The sequence below is a fragment of the Mixophyes fleayi genome, chromosome 3 (genome assembly GCF_038048845.1).
Source record: "Mixophyes fleayi isolate aMixFle1 chromosome 3, aMixFle1.hap1, whole genome shotgun sequence".
Taxonomy (NCBI): domain Eukaryota; kingdom Metazoa; phylum Chordata; class Amphibia; order Anura; family Limnodynastidae; genus Mixophyes; species Mixophyes fleayi.
In genome coordinates, this window is record NC_134404.1 from 344,387,024 (window position 1) to 344,413,241 (window position 26,218).

Genomic DNA, 26,218 nt, shown 5'->3' on the forward strand with positions numbered 1-26,218 from the left:
GGCAGCGTCCAGGTGACGGCCACCGACAGGTGACGGCAGCGTCCAGCATTTTTATCACTTTTAGGCCTAATCCATATTTCAGGTGTTCTTACACTAAAGCTATCTACATTTTGTATGTGTGTAAGTATCACAAGCGTATCAGAGAGTGTGTGTTTGGATTTAGTTTCCTTGTTGTGTGAGCGTCTGGCGCTCTTTACCCTCCAGAGAATGACCACCAGGTGACGGCAGCGTCCAGGTGACGGCCACCGACAGGTGACGGCCACCGACAGGTGACGGCCACCGACAGGTGACGGCAGCGTCCAGGTGATGGCCTCTGACAGGTGACGGCAGCGTCCAGGTGACGGCCACCGACAGGTGACGGCCACCGACAGGTGACGGCAGCGTCCAGGTGACGGCCACCGACAGGTGACGGCAGCGTCCAGGTAACGGCCAACGACAGGTGACGGCAGCGTCCAGGTGACGGCCACCGACAGGTGACGGCAGCGTCCAGGTGACGGCAGCGTCCAGGTGACGGCCACCGACAGGTGACGGCAGCGTCCAGGTGACGGCCACCGACAGGTGACGGCAGCGTCCAGCATTTTTATCACTTTTAGGCCTAATCCATATTTCAGGTATTCTTACACTAAAGCTATCTACATTTTGTTTGTATAGTTGCACGTAATCCTTGTTATTATGTTGGTGGATTTCTCATGTTTGTGTTAATAGCAGGGTAGGCCTAGTCTTACGCTGTATTACTGTGTCTTTGTGCTGCGCGCTCCCGCCTTGTGTCTGTACATGCGGGAGGCTGATCCCCCTGGCATCCCATGTAGCTGTCTCCTATAATATTTCTCCTTAGAAAAGTGTACTCCATTTGGGTTTTTGTAATGGTAATTGTATTGCTCAGCGGGGAGGGTCTTGATGTGCTGATTTGCAAGGCGGTAAAAGCTTTGGTTTTGCTTGTTGTTAGTTACTTTTTTTAGAAAGCGTTTTTAAAGATTTATTCCAGACAACCCCAGGGCTTGTTCAATGGTTTCTGTGGAGCAGCTGAATTCATGCTTTTACTTTTTAAGATATTACCTGTAGCGTTGCAGCCCTAGGGCTCCATTCTGGCCTCTCGATGGGGCGAGAGGACGTGTGGAACCTAACGTGACCTACCTGGACAGTGCCTGACTGAAATAAAGCAATAAGCACATAAGCAGCAGACCTGGGTCTCGCTTTATTCTAACTGAATCAACGTATTTATACACCCCTCTGGATGGACAAACACTTTGTGTAAAGATTTTTATTTTTATAATGGAGTTAAATAATAAGTTACTAGTGGTTATACCTCACTGAGTCAGTCCAGCGCAGTTTCTCTCATATTCCTTTGCTGAAAGCTGACATGTATGGGCAGCACGGTGGCTCAGTGGTTAGCACTTCTGCCTCACAGCACTGGGGTGATGCGTTCGATTTCCGACCATGGCTTTATCTGTGTGGAGTTTGTATGTTGCGTGGGTTTCCTCCGGGTGCTCCGGTTTCCTCCCACCCTTCGAAAACATACTGGTAGGTTAATTGGCTGCTATTAAATTGCCTTTAGTCTCTCTCGTCTGTCTGTGTGTGTGTGTATGTTAGGGAAATTAGATTGTAAGCTCCAATGGGGCAGGAACTGATGTAAATGAGTTCTCTGTGCAACGCTGCGGAATTAGTGGCGCTATATAAATAAATAGATGATGATGCTCACTGCTATGCAGAGCGGCCGGAGCTCTATACCCTTCATCACTCTGCAACACTAAGAGGAACCATACACAGCGCACAGATTCTGCGCTGCTGAACTGTCCCCGGGTGCTCCGTGGGTTTATACCGTGTGCGTATCTAACAGCAGATATCTGAAGTCTCCAAAGATGTGGAATAAGCAACCACCCCACCCCCTTTTATCTCCAGATGATACAAATAGGAGGCACAGCTCCGCTTGGTAAGGGAGGCAGGGGTGAGAAGGGGATGGGGAGAAAAAACTGGGACAGAGAAAGGAGTTTGGGGGGGGGGGGTAGGGGGTGAGAGGGTCTGTGGGTAAGGGGGACACTGCCCTAGACGACATTAGACATGCACATTGGTCGGAGCAGGACACCCTCCCCTGCGATGTCTAGGTGTTACTTGTACAAACTCCATTAAATGATTTTCCCACCAGGAGACAAGTATGACTTTAAGATGCAGCTGCTCCATCCATGTTACATCTCAGCAGTGTATACTTTCTATTCAGTTAGTGACTTTGAAGGTGGCTCTCCTGGACGGCCCCTCGTTTTATTGCACCGCTCAGCCATGCAGAGAATCTAATTTATGTACTTTCCATTTTCTGCAGCTGATTTTCAATACCAAGAGTGATAAAATCCCAGAGAATAATTCAAAGTCTTTTATTTTTAGAGACATTAAAGCTGACGATTTATCAAGTGACCTTTCTGTTTCTCTGCTCTCATCAAATAACTTTTATATACGTTTGAATGATAAAGGTTCCTCTTCTGATCCTTATACTTTGTTCAGTGCTAAATAATCCTGTTCCCGTGTTTTATGTCCCTGTCTGGAATGGGTCTGTTCTCCTTGCACTGCTCTGTTCTCAGCACAAGGTGCTTATAAGACAACTAAACCCCAAAATTTATGTTTTTCTATAAATAAAGCATAGACTGATAAACCCCCGTTACTCTTGTTCCCTTACCCGGACTTTGCACTTCACACTTTGCTTCTCAACAAGGTTGCAATGAAAAGTAGAAGCCTATTACATCATTAATTGCTGCTGTCACATCACAATGCACCGTTACCTATGAGACTGCAAGCTCTTAAATACCAGAGCATGCTGCAGATGGAGAAATGTCTGAGTACCTAAGCAGATATCACCCTAACCTGTAAATAGAGTAGACCAACCATTCCCCCAAACTGGCATCACACCCCTGTGCTCTCTGGTATTGAGAGAGTAGAGTGGCTGCTGCACTCTCCACAGATTCAGCAATACGTGGGATATACTTTTATTATTATTATTATTATTATTATCTTTAATTTATCAAAGGGTCCGCAGCGCCGTACATGACATATACAGAAAACAGAGAGCCATGGCATAACATGATACAGAAAGAACAAAAAATGAACAATATGTCACAATATCAGCCTGGATGGGTCACGAGAATTTATAATCATTAGAAGAAGACTTTACAAATATGTTCACCATATGCAGCTAAGATTATGTTGTTTGCTGCATTGTTCTTCTTTCATGCAGCGTCCGGTACATGACGACACTAGGTGTATATTAATGACAGGTCCTCATCAGGTGATTGTAGAGGGGCAGTGATGTTACACAATAGGGCAGAAGTCCCCTCTGATCTGCACATAGTAAGGGAGAGAATTCTTCTGTCACCCAGTGGAGCCTGCAGACCCTCCACATAAACATCGACGGGATCTTTTGTGAACAGCTGAATGACTGCAGCCTACGCTCCGCGGTCCAGCTGCGCTGCTCCGTCCCCGCCTGAAGCTGCCGCCTTTTGTTCCCTAAAGGTTAACACTTTGCTGCATTTCCTCTCCTATTTGGCCCAATAGTTTTCTGTATAGAAGTCTAAATGAGGGACGCCTCTCTGAAGACAGGGGAACAATATAGTGGCCTTTTAAAGTGTTGCTCTCTATAAATTGTATAATATTTTCCATTGATCTTTCTTAACCTTCAGAACACAGAACTATTTCCTAGGAGACAGAAAGTAAAGTCCTGCGTCTGAGCCACATCAGGAGATAAAACCGAAATATTTCCCCAGGAATATAATGTTACTTTTAAAGGGAAACTCCTATAAGATACAAGCAGGCGCCCTTTTTCTCTGAATATTTCTCTTAACATCGGCCTGAGCTGTGCTCACGGTAATGGTCACCCACTGATCTCAATAGAACAGTGCCACCTAGCTGCCAGATTATCAGGAAAAAGCTCCAGCTTAGCAACGAACACAATCATAGCTTCTTGTACTTCGTACAAAGACAAGTAAGTTGTGTACAGTACTTGGTATATTCATGTAAAATGTCTCATAATTGACTTTGTTATATTATTTTACAATTGAATTCTATTGTAAAGTACCCGTAGCTGATTATTGCTGTCATATACAATGTATCCTGAATATTCCCTACGTGTCGAGTGATCTCTTTACCATTGTTCAACTGATTCACCAGGAATCTGTTTAATTTACCGGCTTGTGATGTTCCTCACGGTCCGGGGGTACACCCCCGGCCCCTCTCCAAATCTAACCATGTTTATTCCATCTTCTTGAATGGCCCTAGTGTGGTATCCACTTGTAGGGCCGTCTCCTGCTGGGCATATCCTGAGCCTGTATCTTGCACAGTGAATCCTTAAAGCCTGTAAATGGAGCAGTTTAGGTAATATGTCTGCTCCCATTGTTTACCTATTCGGTGCATTGGGGTCTGTAATGTATTGCTCTACAGGGGCGAATACAGCGTTCACTCACCACATCTGCTTTGTAATTATTCCCGTTTTATAGAGATGTATAAATCAGATGCTGGTAATCAGCACGGCACAAGAAATACACTTTTATGACTCTGATCCCAAATCTCTCTGCTCTTAAAGGGGAACTGCTCCCAAAAAATGTAAGCGAGTTATATCAAGGTGACTTACCCAGGCTGAACAATGTCTTGTATCACTGTGAGAATCAGCCAGACCTGTCTCTAATTACCAGGGGTAGTACAAGATCTTAGAGGTTTGTCCCTATATTTTAATACTGACCAACTGCACAATAACATCCCTGTGTTTCTGCTCCTTAGATGCAGTTCTTACAGTCTGTTCTTGTTCTCAGGGCGCTCTATAAGTTGGTATTTTTGAGTTGAGTAAGTTGAAAACGGCTACGTTGCGATCAGCGCAAGTAAACGTCACATAATGGTGATTGTAGTGCCCCAGGCCTGGCTGAGACCTGTGTTTAATCTGCTTAGATGTCCCTGGGAACTATTTTAAAATGTTGGCAAGTGTGCAAATGTTCTGTGTACAATGCTGATAGCAGTGAGTGTAATCACACAGAGTGTGATACCTTCATGTTCCCAGGCTGCAGCCAGGGCTCGGTTCTGTAACCAACTGCTCCAGAAACTAAAATCTAAGGGGCAAGGCCCTCTCCTCCCCTAAATACACTGGTGCTGTTTGATAGGATACTCAGTTCTCTGTGTCAGAGGAAAGGAACATCCCTTGAGAGCTACAGAAATGGACTTTAAAGTTAAATTATAGTAAATTGTTTCATAGATAGTTGGGAATTGTCCTGCGAGGAATAGCGCAGTTAGCACCCTGCTGAGTGCTGTGCACTAGTGATCAGTACAAGCAGAGCCGTAACTTAGAATTCTAGCGCCTGAGGCGAGAAAGACAAATGCCGCCCCCCTAGCCCTCAATTTTAACCAAATGAACCTAAATTATTCCTAAATTGCGCCCCCTTTCAGCATTGTGCCCTGGGCGGTCGCCCCTGTCACACAGCCCTAGTTACGGCCCTGAGTACAGGGTACACTCAGCCTGTCACACGGCTTTCTACGGTTGTACCAAATCTGTAGTTGGGTTCAGCGTTTTGCGCCGGATCCAGTCCCAAACACCGTAGACCAAGGGCAGCGCAGCTCAGACTTCAACGGGTCAGGGGACCTCTCCTTTTAGCCCTGGATGCAGGAGATCCCTGTTGTATATAATGTTCAGTAGGAACGTATGTAACCTAGTGCGGAGATTGATATGTTCCGGGATGGAGACGGCTTTGTCGGGGCAGAGGAGCTGCCAAACCAGCTCTCCCCCGTAACTCTGCACTTTGTGACCTTGCAGCCAACAAACCTCTGGGGAGAAACAAATAAACAAGGTTTTAGGAAAAATAAGTGGAAATAAAAAGCTTTATTATTCCTCAATATTGTCTGTTTATTTTTTACTTGATTTCTGTTGGTTGGAAGGTCACAAAACTGGTGAAAAAGGTCGGACATGATTTCTCCGTCTCAGGCTTTAGATCACCTGCGCTTTCAGTAGGGGTGTGTAGACTTCTATCACTATATACCAGGTACTGAACCTGCACCTTACAGTGTGCTGAGCACAGTAATGTGAGGGAGATGTTATTAAGCAGGTAATAGACATGGCGGCAGATCTGTATGGCAGTGACCTGTATGTAACGCAGATTCTTCTCCATTCCGCTCTCTCCTGTTTGTCCTTTGTTTTATGCCAGGACACTTCTCTGCTATATTCCCTTTGAGGAAATATAAAATTCTCCAGCAAATTAATATAACACAGCTGGATGTTTTGTAATCAACGCACAGGATATGCAAATGTTGCAGAGAGCGGCCGCTGGGCGCTGACTTGAATGTTAAGCTGCTGATCGTGATGTGAAAGTCCCTCCTGACTGCTTCTGTATTACTAGCAGTAGCCGGACGGCTTCCTTGTCAGACTGGGGGAGATATCTTGTACATGTGTGAGATTCATCAGCTGCTGTCCAATGGGAGCAAAAGATAATTACTGAGAAATAAGATCCTGCTATACACTCCAGAGGCCCCTTGTTCTCATTCCCTCGCCCTGTATATGTACGGAGGCCCCCTGTACTCATTCTCTCGCCCTGTATATGTGCGGAGCCCTCTGTACTCGTTCCTTGGCCCTGTATATGTGCGGAGCCCTCTGTACTCGTTCCCTGGCCCTGTATATGTGCAGAGGCCCCCTGTACTCATTCTCTCGCCCTGTATATGTGCGGAGGCCCCTTGTACTCGTTCCCTGGCCCTGTATATGTGCAGAGGCCCCTTGTACTCGTTCCCTGGCCCTGTATATGTACGGAGGCCCCCTGTACTCATTCCCTCGCCCTGTATATGTGCGGAGGCCCCTTGTTCTCATTCCCTCACCCTGTATATGTGCAGAGCCCTCTGTTCTCATTCCCTCGCCCTGTATATGTGCAGAGCCCTCTGTTCTCATTCCCTCGCCCTGTATATGTGTGGAGGCTCCCTCTTACTCATTCCCTCGCCCTGTATATGTGCGGAGGCTCCCTCGTACTCATTCCCTCGCCCTGTATATGTGCATAGGCTCCCTCACCCTGTATATGTGCAGAGCCCTCTGTTCTCATTCCCTCGCCCTGTATATGTGCAGAGCCCTCTGTTCTCATTCCCTCGCCCTGTATATGTGTGGAGGCTCCCTCTTACTCATTCCCTCGCCCTGTATATGTGCGGAGGCTCCCTCGTACTCATTCCCTCGCCCTGTATATGTGCGGAGGCTCCCTCGTACTCATTCCCTCGCCCTGTATATGAGGGAGCTTCCTTGTTGTTTCATAGGTCAGAAACACCCAATTCTCCTTCTCTATCATGTGAGTGGATGAATCCTGTTCTCATTCCCCCCCATCCTAAGTGAAGTCCCCCTGCTCTCGTCCCTAAATGTCACATAAATTTTATTTTGTGCTATGATTTGGGCTTCTCTAAGGTCCGTGATAATGGACCCAGCAGAGTTGTGTGATTCTGCATTGTCACGTAGTGTAGATCAGTCACACGTGCAGTATGAATAGCCACTGATGTGCGCTACGTATGTGTGCGTCTGTTGACCTGAACCGCTGACTGTGTTGTGTTGGGTGCTCCCTATTGACCTGTTAATTAGCACATAATTCACTGGCCCATTGGTGGGGCTGGTAGGTCTGATGTAATTGTGCCTGTTAATCTAAGGCCAGACACTTCTTCTCAATGGATGTAATTAGGCTGTATGAAGGTGTATTACTTATTTCTTCTGCCTGCGATCCATCGGCTACATGTTCTCCTCATTTATCTATACACTGGTGGATAAATGTAATTTGGTGCTGGCTCTGCCCTTTACTTGCAGACTATTTATAGAGGCTGCTTCACTAACATATGAAGACACAACGGTCCTCCGCAGCAGCCCAGGTTGTTAATAAAAATCATCCCTCCAAACAATTATATCCAAACTTTTCTGCTTCTCAGAGTTTATTCCGCGTGCTGCCATGGGGCCCTGGGACTGGATAATCTATCTGCTTTCTTGTTTTCTCTTATTGTTGCCTGTATCTGTGATTGCCCACAACAAAGGCTCTTTGTTCTCCGTCATTGTTTGTTTCCAGGACGATCTGAGCTGTGACGGAGTGTGCATTGTACATATATATTATATATCTTAGACAAGAAACATTGAACCTAATACTGAATAAAGCAAACCTGGATACATACAGACTATTCCTTTACAAACTGAATGCGTTCTGCAGTCTTGTGAGCAGTAATAGGAGACTTCTGTCTGTACATCAGACAGCAATAAATGACCCAGATGGATGTTTATGTGACTTATGTTTTCTATATTTTTTACATATGTGTATTTCTAGTTTCTGTTTCACAATATGTAGGATATGACTCTGTCCGCTCTTTATATCTGTGCCTGGAATATTTTCTGGCTTTGGTCATGTTGGAAATCTTTAGTGTACCGTCTGAGGGAACATGAAAGCAGCCAAAGTATTGTAAGAAAAGCTTTTTGTAATGTTGTTTTATTTATCATTACAATTTACAGAGAACTCGCGCACATCAGTCCCTGCCCCATTGAAGCTTACAGTCTAAATTCACTAATATACACACAGACAGAGAGAGAGACGAAGGTCAGTTTAATAGCAGCCAATTAACCTACCAGTATGTTTTTGGAGTGTGGGAGGAAACCGGAGCACCCGGAGGAAACCCATGCAAACACGGGGAGAACATACAAACTCCACGCAGACATGCTAACCACTGAGCCACCGTGCTGCCCATTAAAACCCAACAAAACAATGTATGAAAGGGGTAGAAAAAAAAAGCATAAAATCACAATCTTCAGAGGAAATAGCGTAAGCATGAAAGAGGGATAGATCATGTGGGAGTGGTCTCCAGTTCCGTAGGTAAAGAAATTCCAGATTAATCACCAGGTTGCTGGTCTCTTTCAATAGGTGATTTTATCCCATATATCAGCAATGAGGCTTATTTTAATTAGTAAAGTAAATAGCAAAGTAATTATGGTAGATCAGGTAAAATTGCATCACAGCTTCAATCTTAAAGGACAATGCATAGGTTATTATAGCTTAATAAGTAAAGCTGGCTACACACTAGAAAAAAGTCTCCTAATGTGATATCGATGTGCTTTGGTACGATAAAACGTGATTGTGGGAGCGTACACATTAATGCTATATAGGACCTAACAGTCGTTTATCGTGTGATTTGCAAAATAATTGGTTGAAAGACCTGTAGTGTGTACCCAGCTTAAGTGTGTGGGAGTATTCCCTCCCTACCTGGCGTAGCACAAAGCTTGTTTTCTATAACTTCACATGCTGAGGAGGAGCAAAAAGCTCAAATGGCTAAGCAGAACACCACTTTTGTTTTATTGATTTACAGTTCTCTCAAATGCCTTTTGTTTTCATACACACAGTCCTATGAATTTTTAGGCCTCCATACGCTGCCTCTCCTCTCCTTCCCCATTCTTGATGTGAGTTGCTGTTCGGATAAGATGTCAGAATTATTATTTGCAAGATATTCATGGTTTGGAACATACTAATTCGCCATATAGGGTTTATGGCGGATGCAGATCTGCTGTTATAAATGCATTTTATTAGTAGTAATAAAATATTGCGAGGACAAACCCCCCCCCCCCCCCCCCAATATCCCACTTTCTGCCTTATTTGGGACAGTTGGGGAGGTATGTATTGTATATTTTACCTCCCTTTTCACTCGCATCATTTCTGACAGAGGGAAGAACTTTCGCTACAAATACATTTAGCCAGTAGTTTGTTTTGTCCATATAGACATATAACTCTTCTGGTGGCTGCCATATTTCTGTAGTACATCAGAGCGCAGACCTCCTGCCTGGCCTGTGTTAATATGGCCGGCATGACGAATCAGACTACTTATCCCCTCTGCCCAGGCGAATACTCTAAATATTATACTAACATGTTTTATTCCGCAGAGCTGTTGCAGGTTTGGTGCGCCGGCAGAAAGCGGCCATTTGGCACAGTGTGAAACTTGTTCTCACAGATTTGTCAAATTGTTGTTTTTTTTCCTTCCTTTTTACTGTTTATTTAAAGTGCTGTTATTAAAGTGTCTTACAGCCGATGTCTGCAGCGTCAGCTGCTTTTGTAAAAAGAGAAGTAGTTCTCGAGCGACGGGGTGCAGACTGGGTTCATCTTGATTAATCCCAGTTTTTTTCCCGCATATGAGGTGTAATTGTAACGTGAGGGGGAAGCTTGTGGTGCAGCAGCTGAGAGGGGTCACCTTAAATTGCACTTGTTGCTTACACATGATGGAGGCAGCCATTTTGTCGGCTGAAACGGTATTGATGAGCATGCAGTTCGCAGGAAACCAGTGACATCACAGAGCTACAACAAAATGGCTGCCTCCACATTGAGAGTCAGCAACCATGAAATTGTGTCTTTGTGATATAAAGGCCACATTATTCTGTGTGGTGTTTATGGTGCACGGATAAATGGGTTTCTCCATGTTGTGTGCACATATGTTTGCAGGACGAGTCTATGTAGTATGTATTGGCAGCAGGGGTGACAATGGTAATAACTGATCCATCATCCAGGTGTATGCTCGTCACTTATACACGATGGTGGAAGCCAATTTCTTGGCTGAATTAATATTTATGAGAATGTAGCCTATCAATTCCCTCGGAATTTGTACCTCACGAATATTAATCATGTTTCATAGACATTAATCAGGCGACGTGTTTCTGATGGGCTGCTCACTAAATGTCCTTGCTTCACAGTGCGTGTTTACAATATATATATATATATTTATTTATATTAGTTCTGTGTGTGTTTATATAGCTGATATATAGTTTATGGTTGTGTGTGTGGTTTATAAATGATTGTGTATATGTTGTTATGTGTGGAACATTTCTAAGCGCTCTGCCCGTTTTGAGGCACAATCTCTGGTCGCTGTTCCTGATGGAGTATTGGTGTTTTATCATTAATAAAATACAATACACAGAATTAAATCATCCAGTGCACCGAAGGCTAAACTCTATTGTCCACCATATCTTATGTAAACGGACACAGGTGCACAGACCGAATCGTTGTGCAAAAATACCCTAATTTCATATAAACACACCACACTGATAGTTTTTATAAAAGGCCCCAAATAGCATTTTACCCTTATTCTTCCTCCAGGTACTTGACAGGTGCTAGTTACCTGTATAAATGCCCCTGACAGTCACCGACCTTACCCATCTAACCTCCCACAGACCCAATATCCTGCCCCACAGATAGGAATTCTCGTGTTTAATGGCAAATAACAGATTTGTGCTCATGAAGAGTTTAATGTTATGTTTGTTCTCTTCTTGTCGCAGGTCCAGTAAGACGATGAATCTGTGTTCCAAATGTTTTGCGGGTGAGTACGTTTGTATCCTAGTTGTCTGTTTCTGCATCGCACTACACCCTGTAATCTGAATACACTTCGTTATCTGTGTCTCCTGTCAGTTATCAGGATATAGTGCTCCTCACCTTCACAGCACCTGTATCGCTTATCTTCATGCTTGGAAACTCCGCCTACAGCGACAGACGTATAAAGTTACATCTTATCCCTTTACTAAAACACTGTACAGAGAAAGCTGAGAGGTGGGAAATAATCCGTTATTTGCTTGTATGCAGCAGGCGGGTAACGTAGACAAATAGGAAAGCCGTTTCTAATGTAATATTTCGGTCCTGATCTCACTGAAAGGTTTGAGTATGAGGTACTCTGTTACTGATCAGAAATACAGCCCAGAATCTTACACATTGTAATTGGTGAAGTCTATATGGCGTAGGGACAGCACATAAAAAGCAGGGAATTTTTTGCAGACTCCCATGGAAACCACAGTCACATGGCACATGATGTAGTGAGCAGAGAGGCTTTGAAACGCCACTCTGAGCTCTATCTGCACTGTAAAATTTTCCACTTCCTTATTCCCCCTCTGCCATCACATGACATGCTGAGTGCTGTGAGCCTGTGTCTGTGGAACCGGCAGCTATATTTTGTGACCTCCAGAGAGAATTTGAAAAGGAGATAATGACAGCTAAGACAGATGCATGCTTATAAAGTACTTAACTTGCTATTTAAAGAAAAAATTGAACCTGTGTTGGATTGCTGCTTTAATTTTAGTGATAAAATATTTAATTTATTTTTATTAAAATAGAAAATCAACCTGTTCTCCGGTGCCGCCGGCGTGCGCCTGACCTGTTCCATTATCTAGATGGCTATAACGCGTGCAGGAGAAGCCAGTATCTGCAGACTGTCACTGCCATTGTGGCAGGATGTGTTCTAGCTGTGACATTGTGTCAGGCAGTAGGAGAAAGGTGCGATGAGGTGAGACCGTGCCCTGGTAGCTGTGTAATATCACAGACGAGGTCATGGGGCTGCTCTCCTGGCTTCTATTGCTCAGTAATATTCTGCACCATGACATTATCATGACATTTGTCTTTTATTTAACAGAACTCACCGGAGAAAGGTCACCTAACACCCACATCAATTCCCACTTATTCCTCGGCGAGCTTTTACTAACAGCCAGAGCTCTGCGCTTCCTGGGAAGTGAATAAAGGTTTGTGTCTGCGGATGCACAGTATAAATTGTTCCGTTTAGCATCAGAGATAGAGCGGAAACAGACTTACCTGTGAGTCAGGGGTGAGCTTACCGCTGTTGGTAGCGACAGCTCTTCTAATGACTGCTGACACAGCAGCAACTTCCCAGAATCCCCTGCATGGAGGAAGTCAGACCTTTCCCTTTACACGGTCGGCATATGGACGTCATGGGTCTAACTGATCACTGCTGGCCTGGCCTGTTGTTCGGAGGAGGGTGGATGGTTTCCAAAGCTTCTCCATGAGGCTCAGTATTATTATTTACTTTTATGCATAAAGTGTTGGGCGGGGGGGGGGGGGGGGGGTCATGACATGAAGAACTTACATAAAATGACATGAAACAGCAGGTAAAGATGGACTTGCCCCATGAGCTTACAGTCCCTAAGAGGTGTGTGGAACACATGGTACACAAGGTAGCAGCTGGTAGGGGAAGTGGGTGTGGCTACTGTAAGGCAGCGCCATTATCAGCCGCCAATAATAAAGCCGCTATCGGTGACTGACGCTTCTGTGCAGCATGAATGAGGCAGACAGTGGAGAGCAGAGGCACCGACCAGTCATTCTAGACATCTTAAAACAGCTGATGTCAACGGTCCTTTTACTTCTTACCCCAGCAGAACCTTCTTCCTGTTCTGGTTGTTTTGCTTTTGTGCTGCACAGTTACTATTCTAGTTATCCAGCCGCTGTACGCCTTGTCCTGCCGCTCTCGCTGCAGGAAACCGAGTCCGTAAATTTACCAAAGAAGAAACAGAGCCGGCTGCAGTAATGGCGGCTCTTCTCTCTGGGTCCAGTAGATATCTCTGTCCCTGGTGTGAAGGGTGCTGCCCGCTGAGTGTGTTCTTACCATACCCTTGTGGGGCTGAGTCACTAACGTACATCTGTGTACAGCCGGATCACTGTTGTCATGGAGATGACCCTGTTCCTGGCTAGCATCAGGCACACACAGCGCTAGCTTCTGACATCACTGTTGTCATGGAGATGACCCTGTTCCTGGCTAGCATCAGGCACACACAGCGCTAGCTTCTGACATCACTGTTACCTCCGCCACACGCAGGATGGCAGTTCCTGCTCACAGCCTAATATACAGAGATGTAAGGTGTGGTATGGACGGTGTAACCAAACTTAGCCAGTCGCTTTACACCGCACACATCAGTAACCGTGATAGGATGATGAGGTGTGAACCAAGCAGACGTTCGCTCTCTTTACTGATTTGTGCTACAGAAGTTATTCCGGGTTATAGAACCTGCTCTGGTCACCGCTGTGTGGTCATTTCTCATTTCTGATCTTAATCGTGGACTTAGAACTTTTTTTTTTTTCTAATTTGTTTTATTTTAAATGATAATTTGACTCTTTTTAGGTATTAGATATTTTTTTGAACTTTGACCTGTGCCCTGGTTGTCATTGCGGTCTGGCATCATATCTGTAGTTTGCTGACTGACGTTCAGCCGCGAATAATGATGTTCTACTAATCCGCTGCCTCACTGGACCACAGAGCTCACAGGTGGCGGTACATCCGCACTGCCCCTGTATAAATGGACGCTGGTAATGTCACACGCTCTATCTGTGAGCCGTTACACGTGCACACACTTCTTATTATGGGTAAACGTTCCTACCTTAGGTATCATCAGTCTGATGTAAAACCTTTTGGTTTCTGATAACTGATGACAGTAAGTAGTGATAGATTCATTTACACAAAGGAAGTTTTGTGTAATATGTGTGTCCTCAGGATTTGGAAGTGTATCATTTCAGAGTTAAAAAATCTGCCTATAGGTTTACCTATGTGTGTTACCCAGTCACAGGTACGTCAGATATATATAGAGCAGAATTTAGTGTAAATATGCACGTGCCGTTATCATACAGCGCGGAGTGAATCCTAATCATCTGCTGTGTCTGGCGGTGGCCACCTCCCTCCTCCTGTCCTAAAATAACAAATTACATGAAGATTCATTCACTGTCAAATTACTGTTAAATAGCTAAAATCCCACTTAATTCCCCAGCAACACTGCATGTTAATTGCTTTCCAAAGTGAAATCCTGGCAAACGGTTTTATTTGTCATTAAAGAAAACAAGTGAAATTGGGTTTTGCGTCCTGGGTTAGTTTTAGTGGGAGAACAGACTGTTATATTACGATGTGTTTGGAAAGTCTTACGCTGGAGTTTTAATATCATACTCCAGCTCAGGTCCATTCAGCCTTAAACAGAGTTTTAAATAGTGATTATTTATTCTTTTATACACAGACGCTAATAGCAGAACTTCCTCTCTGCCCCGCTAATGTCTGTGTATGGAGTATTCAGCCTGGTGCGACATTGCTGTATAAACGCACTGGTGACCGTTTACTACAATTTCAGTTTCCTTTAACTGTTCCAGCAATGTAATCATTGCATGTGATAATGTGCACTTGAAGCACAATTACAAAGCCATTATTGTTAGTGTCTTCTGTCGCTACAATGTTACATCTGCATGAAATGTCTTCATTATAATTGTGTCAGATCCTAATACAAATGTAGCGTGAATACAAATGTGGGAGATGTAGACCGTGTGGTGTTGTTAGACTTGTAGCGTTCCATTGTTCTGCAATACAGTAATATGTGTATCACTGTTGCTGTTAGGCCATATAATCCAGAATCCTCCCCCTATCCCCAATATTAAGTTTCCCAGCAGCAAATCCGTTATGTTTTAGTTTTCTAAGTGCATTACCCACTATAAGACCAGATCAGTTATAGTCGCTGTAGAAAGTAGCGCTTGTTTTGTGGGTAATAATTAATTTTTGTGTGTTTTCAATCATCCCCTATCATTGCAAGGGGGGAATTCAAACTCTCCTCATTTTCCCTTGCGTGGACTGCTTACCATAATAGGTGGCAATATTCAGCTGCACCTCTGCCCCAAATAGTTAGGTGTTTGAAGGCGCCATAGAACATCCTCTATAGCCAAGACATGAACACAGTTGCAATGAAAATCTGCACACGGGGGAATCCAATTGACCTCGTTACTGCCAAAAGTAATGAGGCCTGCGCACTATTACTGTTAGTACGGTAACCTTTAACGTTGATTTTTAACTGCATAGTTTGTGAAATGTGCCTCATCTCAGCCACAGTAACATTTAACAGAGTGCTATTGGTAGCCTTTTAGTATGAGTGATTTAAGCTGAACCTATGCCCAGGGCCGGATTAACCCTAGGGCCAACTGGGCTACAGCCCAGGGGCCTCGGGCATCCAGGGGGCCCTTGAAAGTGCTCAGCAGCATTATTGATCGGGGGCGCCCCCGGCGGGATCAATGAGCACTTTTACTGCGCTCCTTCCCCGGCGCACTGTAGTCTCATTACTGAGGAGATCTCGTGAGTCTCACTCTCACGAGATCTCTTCAGTAAAGAGCGTACAGCGAGCCGGGGAAGGACTGCAATGCCAGGAGAAGGAGTTAAGTGCCTTGGGGTCGGCTCAGCTCACCGGGGGGGGGGGGGGGGCTCACGGGGGAATGGAGGCCCCCTTAGCCCAGGGGCCTCCATTCCTTTAATCCGGCCCTGCCTATCCCCTGTACACACAGTGAAGGCCGCCATTTCTGGGCTGTACCACTATCCATGAGAATACACATTGCCTCCTCAGTTATGTCACTAGGCTGATAGACTGCTCCGGTCAGTAGGTAGGTGTTACACCATCTGTAATGGGGGAATACAGGACTTGGCTCTGGTTTGAATTACTAGAATGATTATAAAGGATAACTTCCCTGCAAAGTTTCTCTCATTCTAAGTAAATTGGTCAGAACATCAGATACAATATTCTGCTTCGTTCATATCGAGTCCTAGCCTTAAATTCATCTAAACCAGAAAGAAACTGGTGGCTGTGCCGTGGAACGGAGTAATATCATTTGTGTGGTCTTCTCTTTCTTAAAAGGCAATCTGTGCAAAAACAAAGATAATTCAGAAGCCAATATATTGCCAGAGCCGCGGATATTAGAAATTTAGTTGTTAAAACCCAAGTGTTGCGTTATTGAACGTGTAAATTCCCCATCACTTGTCATTTCCAGTTCTTGAAACTTATTGCAGGAAGAAAACTGTAGTTTATATGAAACTGCAAATGACTGTACAAAGCGTTTTATGTTCCCTAACAAGGAATCTGTTTCTGGGCATCTGATTGTGTGGTGACATGAATGGCTATTTGTTGTGTATCGCTCCAGTCGCAGCGGCCTCGCTCCCTGCGGATTGTGCTCTTTCTACAATCTAATTCCGTGTCCGTGTCGCGCACGCCTGGACCCTTAATTTGTACATTTCAATGCAGTTTGTTTCATTGTGTTTTTGTAATCCACACTGAATGTAATGAGCTGTGCGCTTCGGGGACCTTTCTTTGCCTCTCCAATTAAAACAAGTGGTTACTGAGAGAGTATGTTTTAAATAAAACATGGCATCTCTGAGTGGGCCGCCGGCCCCCCGAGAATAAGAGGAGCAGTCGTTTTAACCCCTCTGACTCCGCGTGTCGTCTGTTTTATTTTGGACCATGAACAAGATCTTATTGAGGAAAGACCCTTCAGATCTGTGAACAGACAAATCTCACATTTGTTGTTTTTACTGCTGTATATTTTCTCTTATATTCACCTCTTACACAGCTGCATGATGAGCAGATATGAATATTCATGAGCGAGTGACCAATGTGCTGGCAGGAGCATGCTCCGTGTGTTCCCGTGAGACGTTCTGTAACGTATGCAGAGCTGCCAGCTTTCAGCGTATTGGCTCTGGCTGATCACATGACAAAAGTTCTCTCAGTTCAAACCAGCTCTAATTTAAATAGGTGACCAGATGGGTGTACTGTGCCACCCTGCCTCTCCCACCAGTTTATCTGTGGTTTTACTGATTTGTCTTGAAGTTCCTGTTCACTGTCGGTAACTTGCCATAACTGACCAACCCTATAGAAGGCAAGCTCCCCTTACTTATGGGAATTGTGTATAGCTGCTGCAGCATCTCTTTGCTGATAACTCTGGCTGGATCCTGATTTGTCAGGAGGGCACATCTTTCTGATACACACTAAAGTGCTGGGTGGAAACTGATTCTCAATTGCTTGTTGCAATTGAGAATCTGGATATAACTTAGATTGGGCAGCACGGTGGCTCGGTGGTTAGCACTTCTCTCTCATAGCAGTATGGTCATGAGTTTGATTCCCGACCATGGCCTCATCTTATCCATGGTTGCATGGGTTTCCTCCGGGTGCTCCGGTTTTCTCCCACACTCCAAAAACATACTAGTAGGTTAATTGGCTGCTATCAAACCTTTGTCTGTCTGTGTGTGTTAGGGAATTTAGACTGTAAGCTCCAATGGGGCAGGGACTGATGTGAATGAGTTCTCTGTACAGCGCTGCGGAATTAATGGTGCTATATAAATAATGGGTGATGATGTTATACAGATTATTACATAATAATGTTAAACGTCAGGGGGTGGGGGGTGCTAGCTCTTATACAAGGAACAAATCTAAATTTAGGATTTAGACACAGCATACCACAATCTGTAAATGCCAAATATTTGTGTTGCTCATCATTAGGATAGTTTCCCTATCACTTCTACCACACATTTTATACATGATAGTTGAACCCCTGCCTTGAAAGTAAGGCAGTTGTCAAAGTGATACCATCCCCCTGATTTTGGCCTAAGAGTAATGCAGATTTACATATGATTTCCTTTGTTTAGTGTTACACAATATGCTGTAGGCATGCTCCCATCGAAATCAATATACTTTTACATTTACAATAATATACACCAGGCAAGTAAAAGAAATGCTTAGAAATAGGAAGAAATAAGTTATTGTTTCAGCGTGGGGGAGATGGATCCAGCCATATAATGTCTAATGAGGGGCGGGGGTGCAGGTTTACAGCTGGTTTTCTCTAGAATGGGATGTAATAGTTGCACATTACAACTTATCTGGCTGTGCTAATAATATTAGGTTTTATTCATAACCACAAGACTGGCCGTCATTAATGAGTAGCCAGTATCAGCCACCCACTCTCCTTATCCGTATGAAGCATCCATGTATACAGCAGACACTACATTCTTCATACAGTCCGTGAATAGCATGTCAGGTAGACTGCGGTCCTCCTAGTCGGGGGTCTTCAGGTCATATCCATGCTGGCTGGGTGTTATTGTCTCTTCTGTCCTAGCAGTGCCTATATCACAGATCTGGGGGTCCTCCTGGGACCCCTGCGATGGAAGACGCCACACTAGAGGCAGAATCTGTCATTAGCTAAAGCTCAAAGCTCATTGTTCCTGTGAGTAACGCAGATGAGCATTTGAATATTCCATGAATAGCAAACTAGTCTCTGTCCCCTGGATAATAAAGAATTTCCTATAACCTCTGCGGAGACTCATTCTGATACAAGGTCATTACTGTGCTACCTCCTTGTATTTACTATCACATATGGCGAAGGGTGTTAGACACAGGTGGAATAGCATTATCTTCATATAGTGACGGGTATTGTAAACCAAATCCATCTGGCACTGATCTTATAAGTTCACCAGAACTACATGGCGTGAGCTCATTAGTCTGCGGCTCGTGTGTTTTCTACATTAACTAACATAGTAGTTTCTAAGTGTGTGTAGTTTATATCCCGTGTCCCGTACTCGACGTTGCACAAAAAGTCATAGATAGATATTCTCTGTACAACTATTATTTATATGGTGCCACCGTGTGCCGCAGTGTGGTACAGAGAATATTTGTCATCCACATCAATCCCTGCCCCATGTCTAAATCCCCTGCCCCACACACACTAGGATCCATTGTAGTCAGAAGATAATTAACCTCCCAGTGTGTCTTTGGCTTGTGGAGGTAATGCACGCAAACACGGGAGAACATACAAGCTCCACACAGATAGGGCCCTGAACTCGTGACCCCAGCCCTGTGAGGCAGCAATACTAACCACTGTAAGACTGCACACATGGGGGGGGATTCAGTTATCTGTGATGTTCCTGACAACTACGGTAAATTCTCTGCTGATTTTTCTTCTCGTCTCTATGGGGCGAGAGGGAAAATTAGCGGAGAGTGCTTTGTAAAAATCCCGCAGCCGCAATGTTCTGAGGATTTGAAATTTCCCCATGGAATTGTTCATTTCTGGTCATATCATTACATCCCTGGATGTTCAAATCCCACATTCAAATTGTCCTATATAGGAAAAAATTTCCTTTTACAACATAACAATCTTCTTGTCCGTAACAAACGTTTTCCTGGCTCATTGACCACTATTCTGAAAGTTTTTGGTTTCGACTAACAAACTGGAGGATGAAATCAATGCGTGTCTGACCAACCTAAATGTAATGTAGGGAGTTTCTACCTTTTGTTTGTTTCCTTGCACAATGCTTTTAAATAACTACTTGTATAAGTATATTTAATTATTAGTGCAGCATACCAATTTATATAATTGCAAATGTACTGGTTTTTGATACTGTGTGTTAGAAGTGTACTGATATTTTTATATTGTGTGTATTTCGGTATAGGAAAATGTATTGATTTCTAATGTATTGTGCCAGGTTAGGCGAAGTCCGTTTTGCTGGTATCAGGAAATGCTAAGTAAGTCTTTTCACAACAGAAGTGACAAAAACCCACTTTAGCCTGAAGGCCCAGCAGGAGGTTGTTACCTGTTGTCACGTCTTGTCAGAGAGACAGGAACCTGTCTGAACAATGTAGACTCAGGACACAAGTAATTTAGGATATCACAGATTGCTGTAAATTTAAAGTTACATTCCACTTCTAGAGAAATATCACATCCTGATGTTAAATCATCTGATGTGGGATCAGGGGGCTGATTTACCCCTGCCAGGCTGTGTCCAACAATGATCACTGTTTGACCATGTATCATTATACCATCTATACTTTCTGGATATCACTAGTACCTTAAACTAGTGTATGTAACTGTTCTTTTCTGAGACTTCCTGAGCAATAAACATCACTGTTTAAAGAACCTGTATTGACGCCTACTTACCTGTCATAATTCCTGTGACCTACATATTAGACCAATCTAATCCTTTACCCGGCTGTTCTGATATTGGGACACAAGTCTCCAGTACCAACGCTACCTGCAGCCAGTGTGATAGGCCGGGGAGAACCATCCAGATGAACCCTGATCTGTAGGCAAGAGGTCAAGTGTGCCAGCGAGGTGGTACACCAGCAGCGAGAGTTACCCAGAGGGATGCGGTTTTAGGTGCCGCTAAGGAGCCGAGTGGTGGCAGCAGCAGAAGCCCCTCCTACTGCGGTCAGACTGCGCATTTGGGATAAAGAGAAGGGGGCGGTAGCAAGGCACGCCCAGCCGGTCTCCAGTAGCACAACAGACAGGGTGGACTCTATACATCACACTAATGTATAGAGTTTCTATTTTTTGTTTGTTTCCTTACACAATGGTTCCTATTACTCGTGTATTATTCTGTGGGTTCAGTCACTATTTTGTACATAGGTGTAATACAGTAATATTTGGCAGGGACAGATTTGCCTGGTTCTCAAGCCCGGCTCCTGGCGTTCTCCAGTCGTGGCGCACGTTGCTCAGTATGGCGTCTTCGCCTGCGGATAAGATTGATACGAGGACAATTGGGCTGAGCTTTTCATTTTTCTACTCGTCTTCTTGATTGATGACGGTGGAAGAGGAAATTAACTCCCGAGTCTGAGGTTCGGCTCTGAGTTAGGATTTTAATACAATAGAATTTTCGTGAGAATCTAATTTTGTGCACTTTATAACCGCACTGACTCATAAAACAAACAAATAAATAATAAGCGTTAAACTCATTTTAACCTCTACCGTGACATTGAGGACTGACCTGACCGGTCTTACCTGGGCAATCATCCGATAATCTACCTGGGAGGTTTAGTGATGAATCACTGTGTCCTCCTGTGAGGAGCTCGGGGTATTATCCTAGTTGCAGAGTTCTATGTACAAGATCATAATGTATAATATAAAGAGTGATATTAATAAGTGGATATGACGACTGATTTATAAACAGAGTAGCTGCACTTTGTATTTCATGGGAAGATTTGCTGCTTTATTTGTATTATCCCCTCTCAGCTACGATTAAATTAATACCAGCCCCCACCTAAGATGGAACAGCGCAGCGGTCGTCCAATTATCATGAAGAATTGCAGAATATTTGCAGCGATAGCTTTTTCTATACATCAGATCAATGTATGTCGCTGTTGGTTAAACTAGGAAAATACCTTCTATTAGCCTGGGAAGCTTTGCATCTGAGGGTATTTTTCCCTCCGTTGTTTTCCTGTCCGGCCAGCGCATCTCTAGAATTCTACAGATATTTTCTTTTAAAGCTTTTGTAAAATTTTGGAACAGTTCCTCCTTCCCCAATTTCTAGCCAACGACCTCATGTTGTTCTCTTATACCCCATTCATACTGCACCAAAATCCCGGGTTTTTGCCGGGGCAAGCTCAAACGACCCGGGTCTTGGTGCAGTATGAATGGTACAAGTCAAAAATCCCGGGTCTAAAAACCCGGGTCTTCAACCCGGGATTTATCGAGGAGTAATTCCTGGGTCGGACCCGGGTTGCCTGCACTATGAATGGTTGCACAGAAAACAAGCTGATTGGCTGTCTGCCTGTCTCTGGAGGATGAAGTCATCGGTGGGAGCCCGTGGAAGAAAAAAAAACCAGTCACCTTTCAATGACATCAGCATTTTTCAGCCAATGAAAACTGCTCTGGTGATGACTCCCACAAATTGCCAGGGCACAGACTTGTGCAGTATGAATGGGGTCAACCCGGGAAATCCCCGGGTCTGAGGTGGAGTATGAATGGTGTTTCTGAGCTGGGACGCTCCGAGCCCCGGCAAAGACCTGGCTTGAAAAACCCAGGATATTGCCGGGGCGGCAGTATGAAAGCGGTATTACTGACCAGGATAGACCCACAGCTTCCAGTACACACAGTTATGGTTATTAACTAAGTTACTGCAAAATGCTATTTGTCTGCTAATCGCCTTCCACTGATTTCTGATACCCCTGTATATAACACCAGTGGTGTGGTTTTACTATATCCTTAATCTTCCCCCGTTCCTTTAATAAGACCTTGTCATGTAATAAGTCTACAAGCGATGCAGAGGTAATATGGTGCTTATTTACTGTACAAATATTGATCGCTGACCCTTCGTGCTGAGTAATGAGCTGTCCACAATAATTCATTAGAAACTTGCAATTTTGTTTGTACTTCTGTTTTATAATTATTCCTGAGTGTTGTTCAAGGGGCTGGCGTTGACCGGTATTGGGGGAGTTTTTATTGGAATGTTGCTGGATCCTTCTGTCTTAATTTGCATCATTCCCTTCTTCCTCCGTTCGGCGAGACATGTCCCATTAGCTGTTATATACGCAGGTTCCCGATGAATTTGTCAAGAGCTTTATAGTGTCTTGATCTATGGTAGAACATTAATCCTGCCAGGGTGATATTAAGCCATTTGTCATCTCCCTTTGAATTAAGCCTGACGTGCTATTTTACTGGACGTGTTCTTGTCTCCGGATCAGACCGGAAAGGAAATAATCCCCATCAAGGAGAACATTAAACTATATTGTAGGATAAGCAAGGTTTGGCTCTTGTTGGAGGGATTATAAAGGACATTTACGTCTCCACTTTCTGCCTTGGCAGAATATTACGTCGCTCAAAGTTATCCAGACAAGTACACGCCCTTGTCCCAGGCCTAATGTCCCTTTTAGCCCTAAGATGATTTAAGGGGCTGTTAGTTCTGTGTGTGTTGTATTCGCACACTCCATGGTCCAGCCAATCATGTCACATGGAGATATAGTTTATTGGCGCATGTAATGCGTGCAGTGCATGATGGAGGATGTAGTTTCCTATGATTTCGCATACAGAGCTGCAGACAGACTCAGCCCACCAGGAGGATGGGGAAAGCCCCCTTATATGATGTGTATTGGCTCACAAAACTAATGGATGAAAGACAGAAACCTCTCCTTGGCATATAGCAGCTTTATTACAAACTTCATTCAAGGTGGAATTGCCATATAAAGCTGCACTACCCTTCGCCTCACCCCAGGGGCTGCTCCGTGTATACCTCCTTCCTCAAATTGGGGTTGTGTGATGCCAGGGAGGGTGCGTTAGGGGATTACCAAATCACACCCAGCTCTTAGTGTTGTGGGGTCTTCATGTTGATGTAAATATATATCCACTGTGTTCACCAGCAGCCCAGGCGCAGCTGAGGTTGTGCAGATAAATGGCAGCACGTTGTGTGCGTTACACCCAGCCGTTCATGAGACAGCAGCGTACATGTATTTATGTAGCGTTTTCATTAGTTCTCTCTCTCCTTCTTGCTGTATCACTCTCTCTCTGTATCTCTCTCTGTGAGGATATTTAACAAATAGTGATGTTACACTATCGTGCACTTACCGTAAAATCCACGGCCCTCTGTGTGTCCCGCATATTTAAGAACGGTGGATCGCAGCGGATATCATGGATATCTGCTGCTTTGCATTCTGCTTCGTTTTTGGGAGTAGTCCCCATTCAATAGTATGATGACTGCTCCCTCTCGCAATCTAACAAGTGCCGAAAAATAGGGGGTTTTGTCCGCAAACTTGTCATGTTAATGTACATTAACATAATTGAAAAATTTCAGTGCTGTCAGCTCTGCTCCGAAGAGCAGAGCTGGACAGCGCATGTGTGGAGGGATCACATGATCCCTCCCTGTCACTCACCGCTCTCTCTCTCTCTCTCTCTCTCTCTCTCTCTCTCTCTCTCTCTCTGCAACTATAGTTGCAGAGACAGAGCGGAGATGTCTGCGCATGTGCAGTTTTTCGAACTGCACATGCGCAATTGCAGAAAGAAGAGAAGCGAAGAGGATGAGGAGGAGATCCGGAGACAGCGCATTATTTATTTTTCTATCACAGAAACAGCAGTTTATCGGAATTGCTGTTTCTGTGTTGGGTTCTACATAAATTTGAGAAATAGTTCAATCCTTATCAATGCGATAAGGATTGAAAACTATTTTTCACTTTATGTGAACATTGATAAATGTGGCCCTGTATCTCTCTCTCTCACTCTCTCTCGCTGTATCGCCCCGTGGAGACCATGGGCAGAATCTGTGACACCAAAGCATTCCATGCATTCATTATCCGGAATGAAGTTCAATTCCTCTGCCTCACATCCCAAACACAAACATATGTGCTTTGTAAATGTACTATTAGAGCCCTGCAGAGCCCTCTACTGGCTGACAGCAGCAATGCAGCCCTCACACCATCTCTTCTGTATGTAACCAGATACAAAGCTGGTTATATTCTATAATAAAACACATCTTCTCACATTATGCAGTCTGCTTATAATTCATATTCTCTGTATACATTTAGAAAAATATTTTTTAACAGGAAGTGTGACTGGATCACTTATAACTAATTTATGGTATACATGTATTTAAAGGAAATAGCACAGGACAGTTATATAATTGCAAATGTACTTGTTTTTAATATTGTGTGTATTTTGGTAAAGGAAATATCTCTATTTCTGAGACCAAAGGAGGAAATTTGTTTTTTGTTTTAACTTTGCTAGAGGAAATGCATTATTTATGAGGTATATATATATATATATATATATATATATATATATATATATATATATATATATATATATATGATGCAATAAGCATTTGTTGAGGAAGTCTTTTGTGTATTTTGGTGTAGGGAAATGACTTGTTTTGGGGTTTTGTAACTTTTCTTTGGGAATTTTCAAGTTGGCAATAGAGTGGAGGAAATATGTATTCTGCTACTGTCTGAAGAAAGGACCCATGTTAATCTCATGTTAAAACAAGATGCAGGAAATCACAGCAAATTTTAGGATATCACCGATAACTGTAAATATTGTTAGCTTTGCATTGCATGTAAATCCATTTGGGTAAACATTTTGCATCCTGCTACTAAAAATAGCTCAGGCCTCAGGAGGCTGGCTTACCCTGTGAGGCTGTGTCTAAAACTGTATAAAAAAAAGCACTCTTTTATATTGAAAATCGTTGTTCAATCTTTTTTTCATCTGACCTGCTCCATGGTACCTTCAAGTGTGAGCAAATAAACATCACTTGTTTCAAAGACCTGCTTGGAAACTTCACTATCCCTGTGACCCACAGATTAGACCCACTTGGAAACTTCCCTATCCCTGTGACCCACAGATTAGACCCAACTCTAATCTGTTCCCGGCTGTTCTGATGATTGGACCCAGCATCCAGTACCACCGCTCTGCCCACTACCCAGCAGCTCTGGGCAGTGTGATAGGCCAGGGGGGATCTATCCACAGCTTCTCTGAGCCATAGGTAGAGGCCAGGAGTACCAGACTTGGTACACCAGCAACGAGGTACACTAGAGCGTCAGTTACCCAGAAGAAACCCGGTACTGGATGCCGGTATGGAGTCCAGTGGTGGCAGTATTTGTAAGCCCCTCCTACTGCGGTTAGAGGGCGTATTTGGGACACCGAAAGGGAACGGTGGCAAAGTAAGCCCAGCCGGTTCTAAGAAACAACAGACAGGGTGGCATAGGCGGTCCATCCTGTCAGAGGAAGTATATTAAAAATAACAACTTTGGGTATTTTTAATGGTTACTGAGCGCTGCCATGTTTCTATGAATATTCTTCCCTCTAGCTGACCGGGCATGCTGCTTCTTATAGTCCCACAACAGCAGGAGAGCCCCTTATTGCTAGGTTTACAGAGCTGTCTGACATGTTACTCTCCCGCTATAAGATGAGAAGCA

At 44.0% G+C, this 26,218-nt stretch overlaps 1 protein-coding gene across 1 annotated transcript in view; it reads left to right on the plus strand.

Moving 5' to 3' along the window:
• The window catches only part of ZFAND3 (zinc finger AN1-type containing 3), a 132,956-nt gene that overhangs the window by 37,194 nt on the left and 69,544 nt on the right, over positions 1 to 26,218 (plus strand). Inside the window, exon 2 of the mRNA XM_075204451.1 lies at positions 11,270 to 11,310. Coding sequence (XP_075060552.1) covers positions 11,270 to 11,310 — 41 coding nt within the window. The remainder of the gene's footprint in view (positions 1 to 11,269; positions 11,311 to 26,218) is intronic.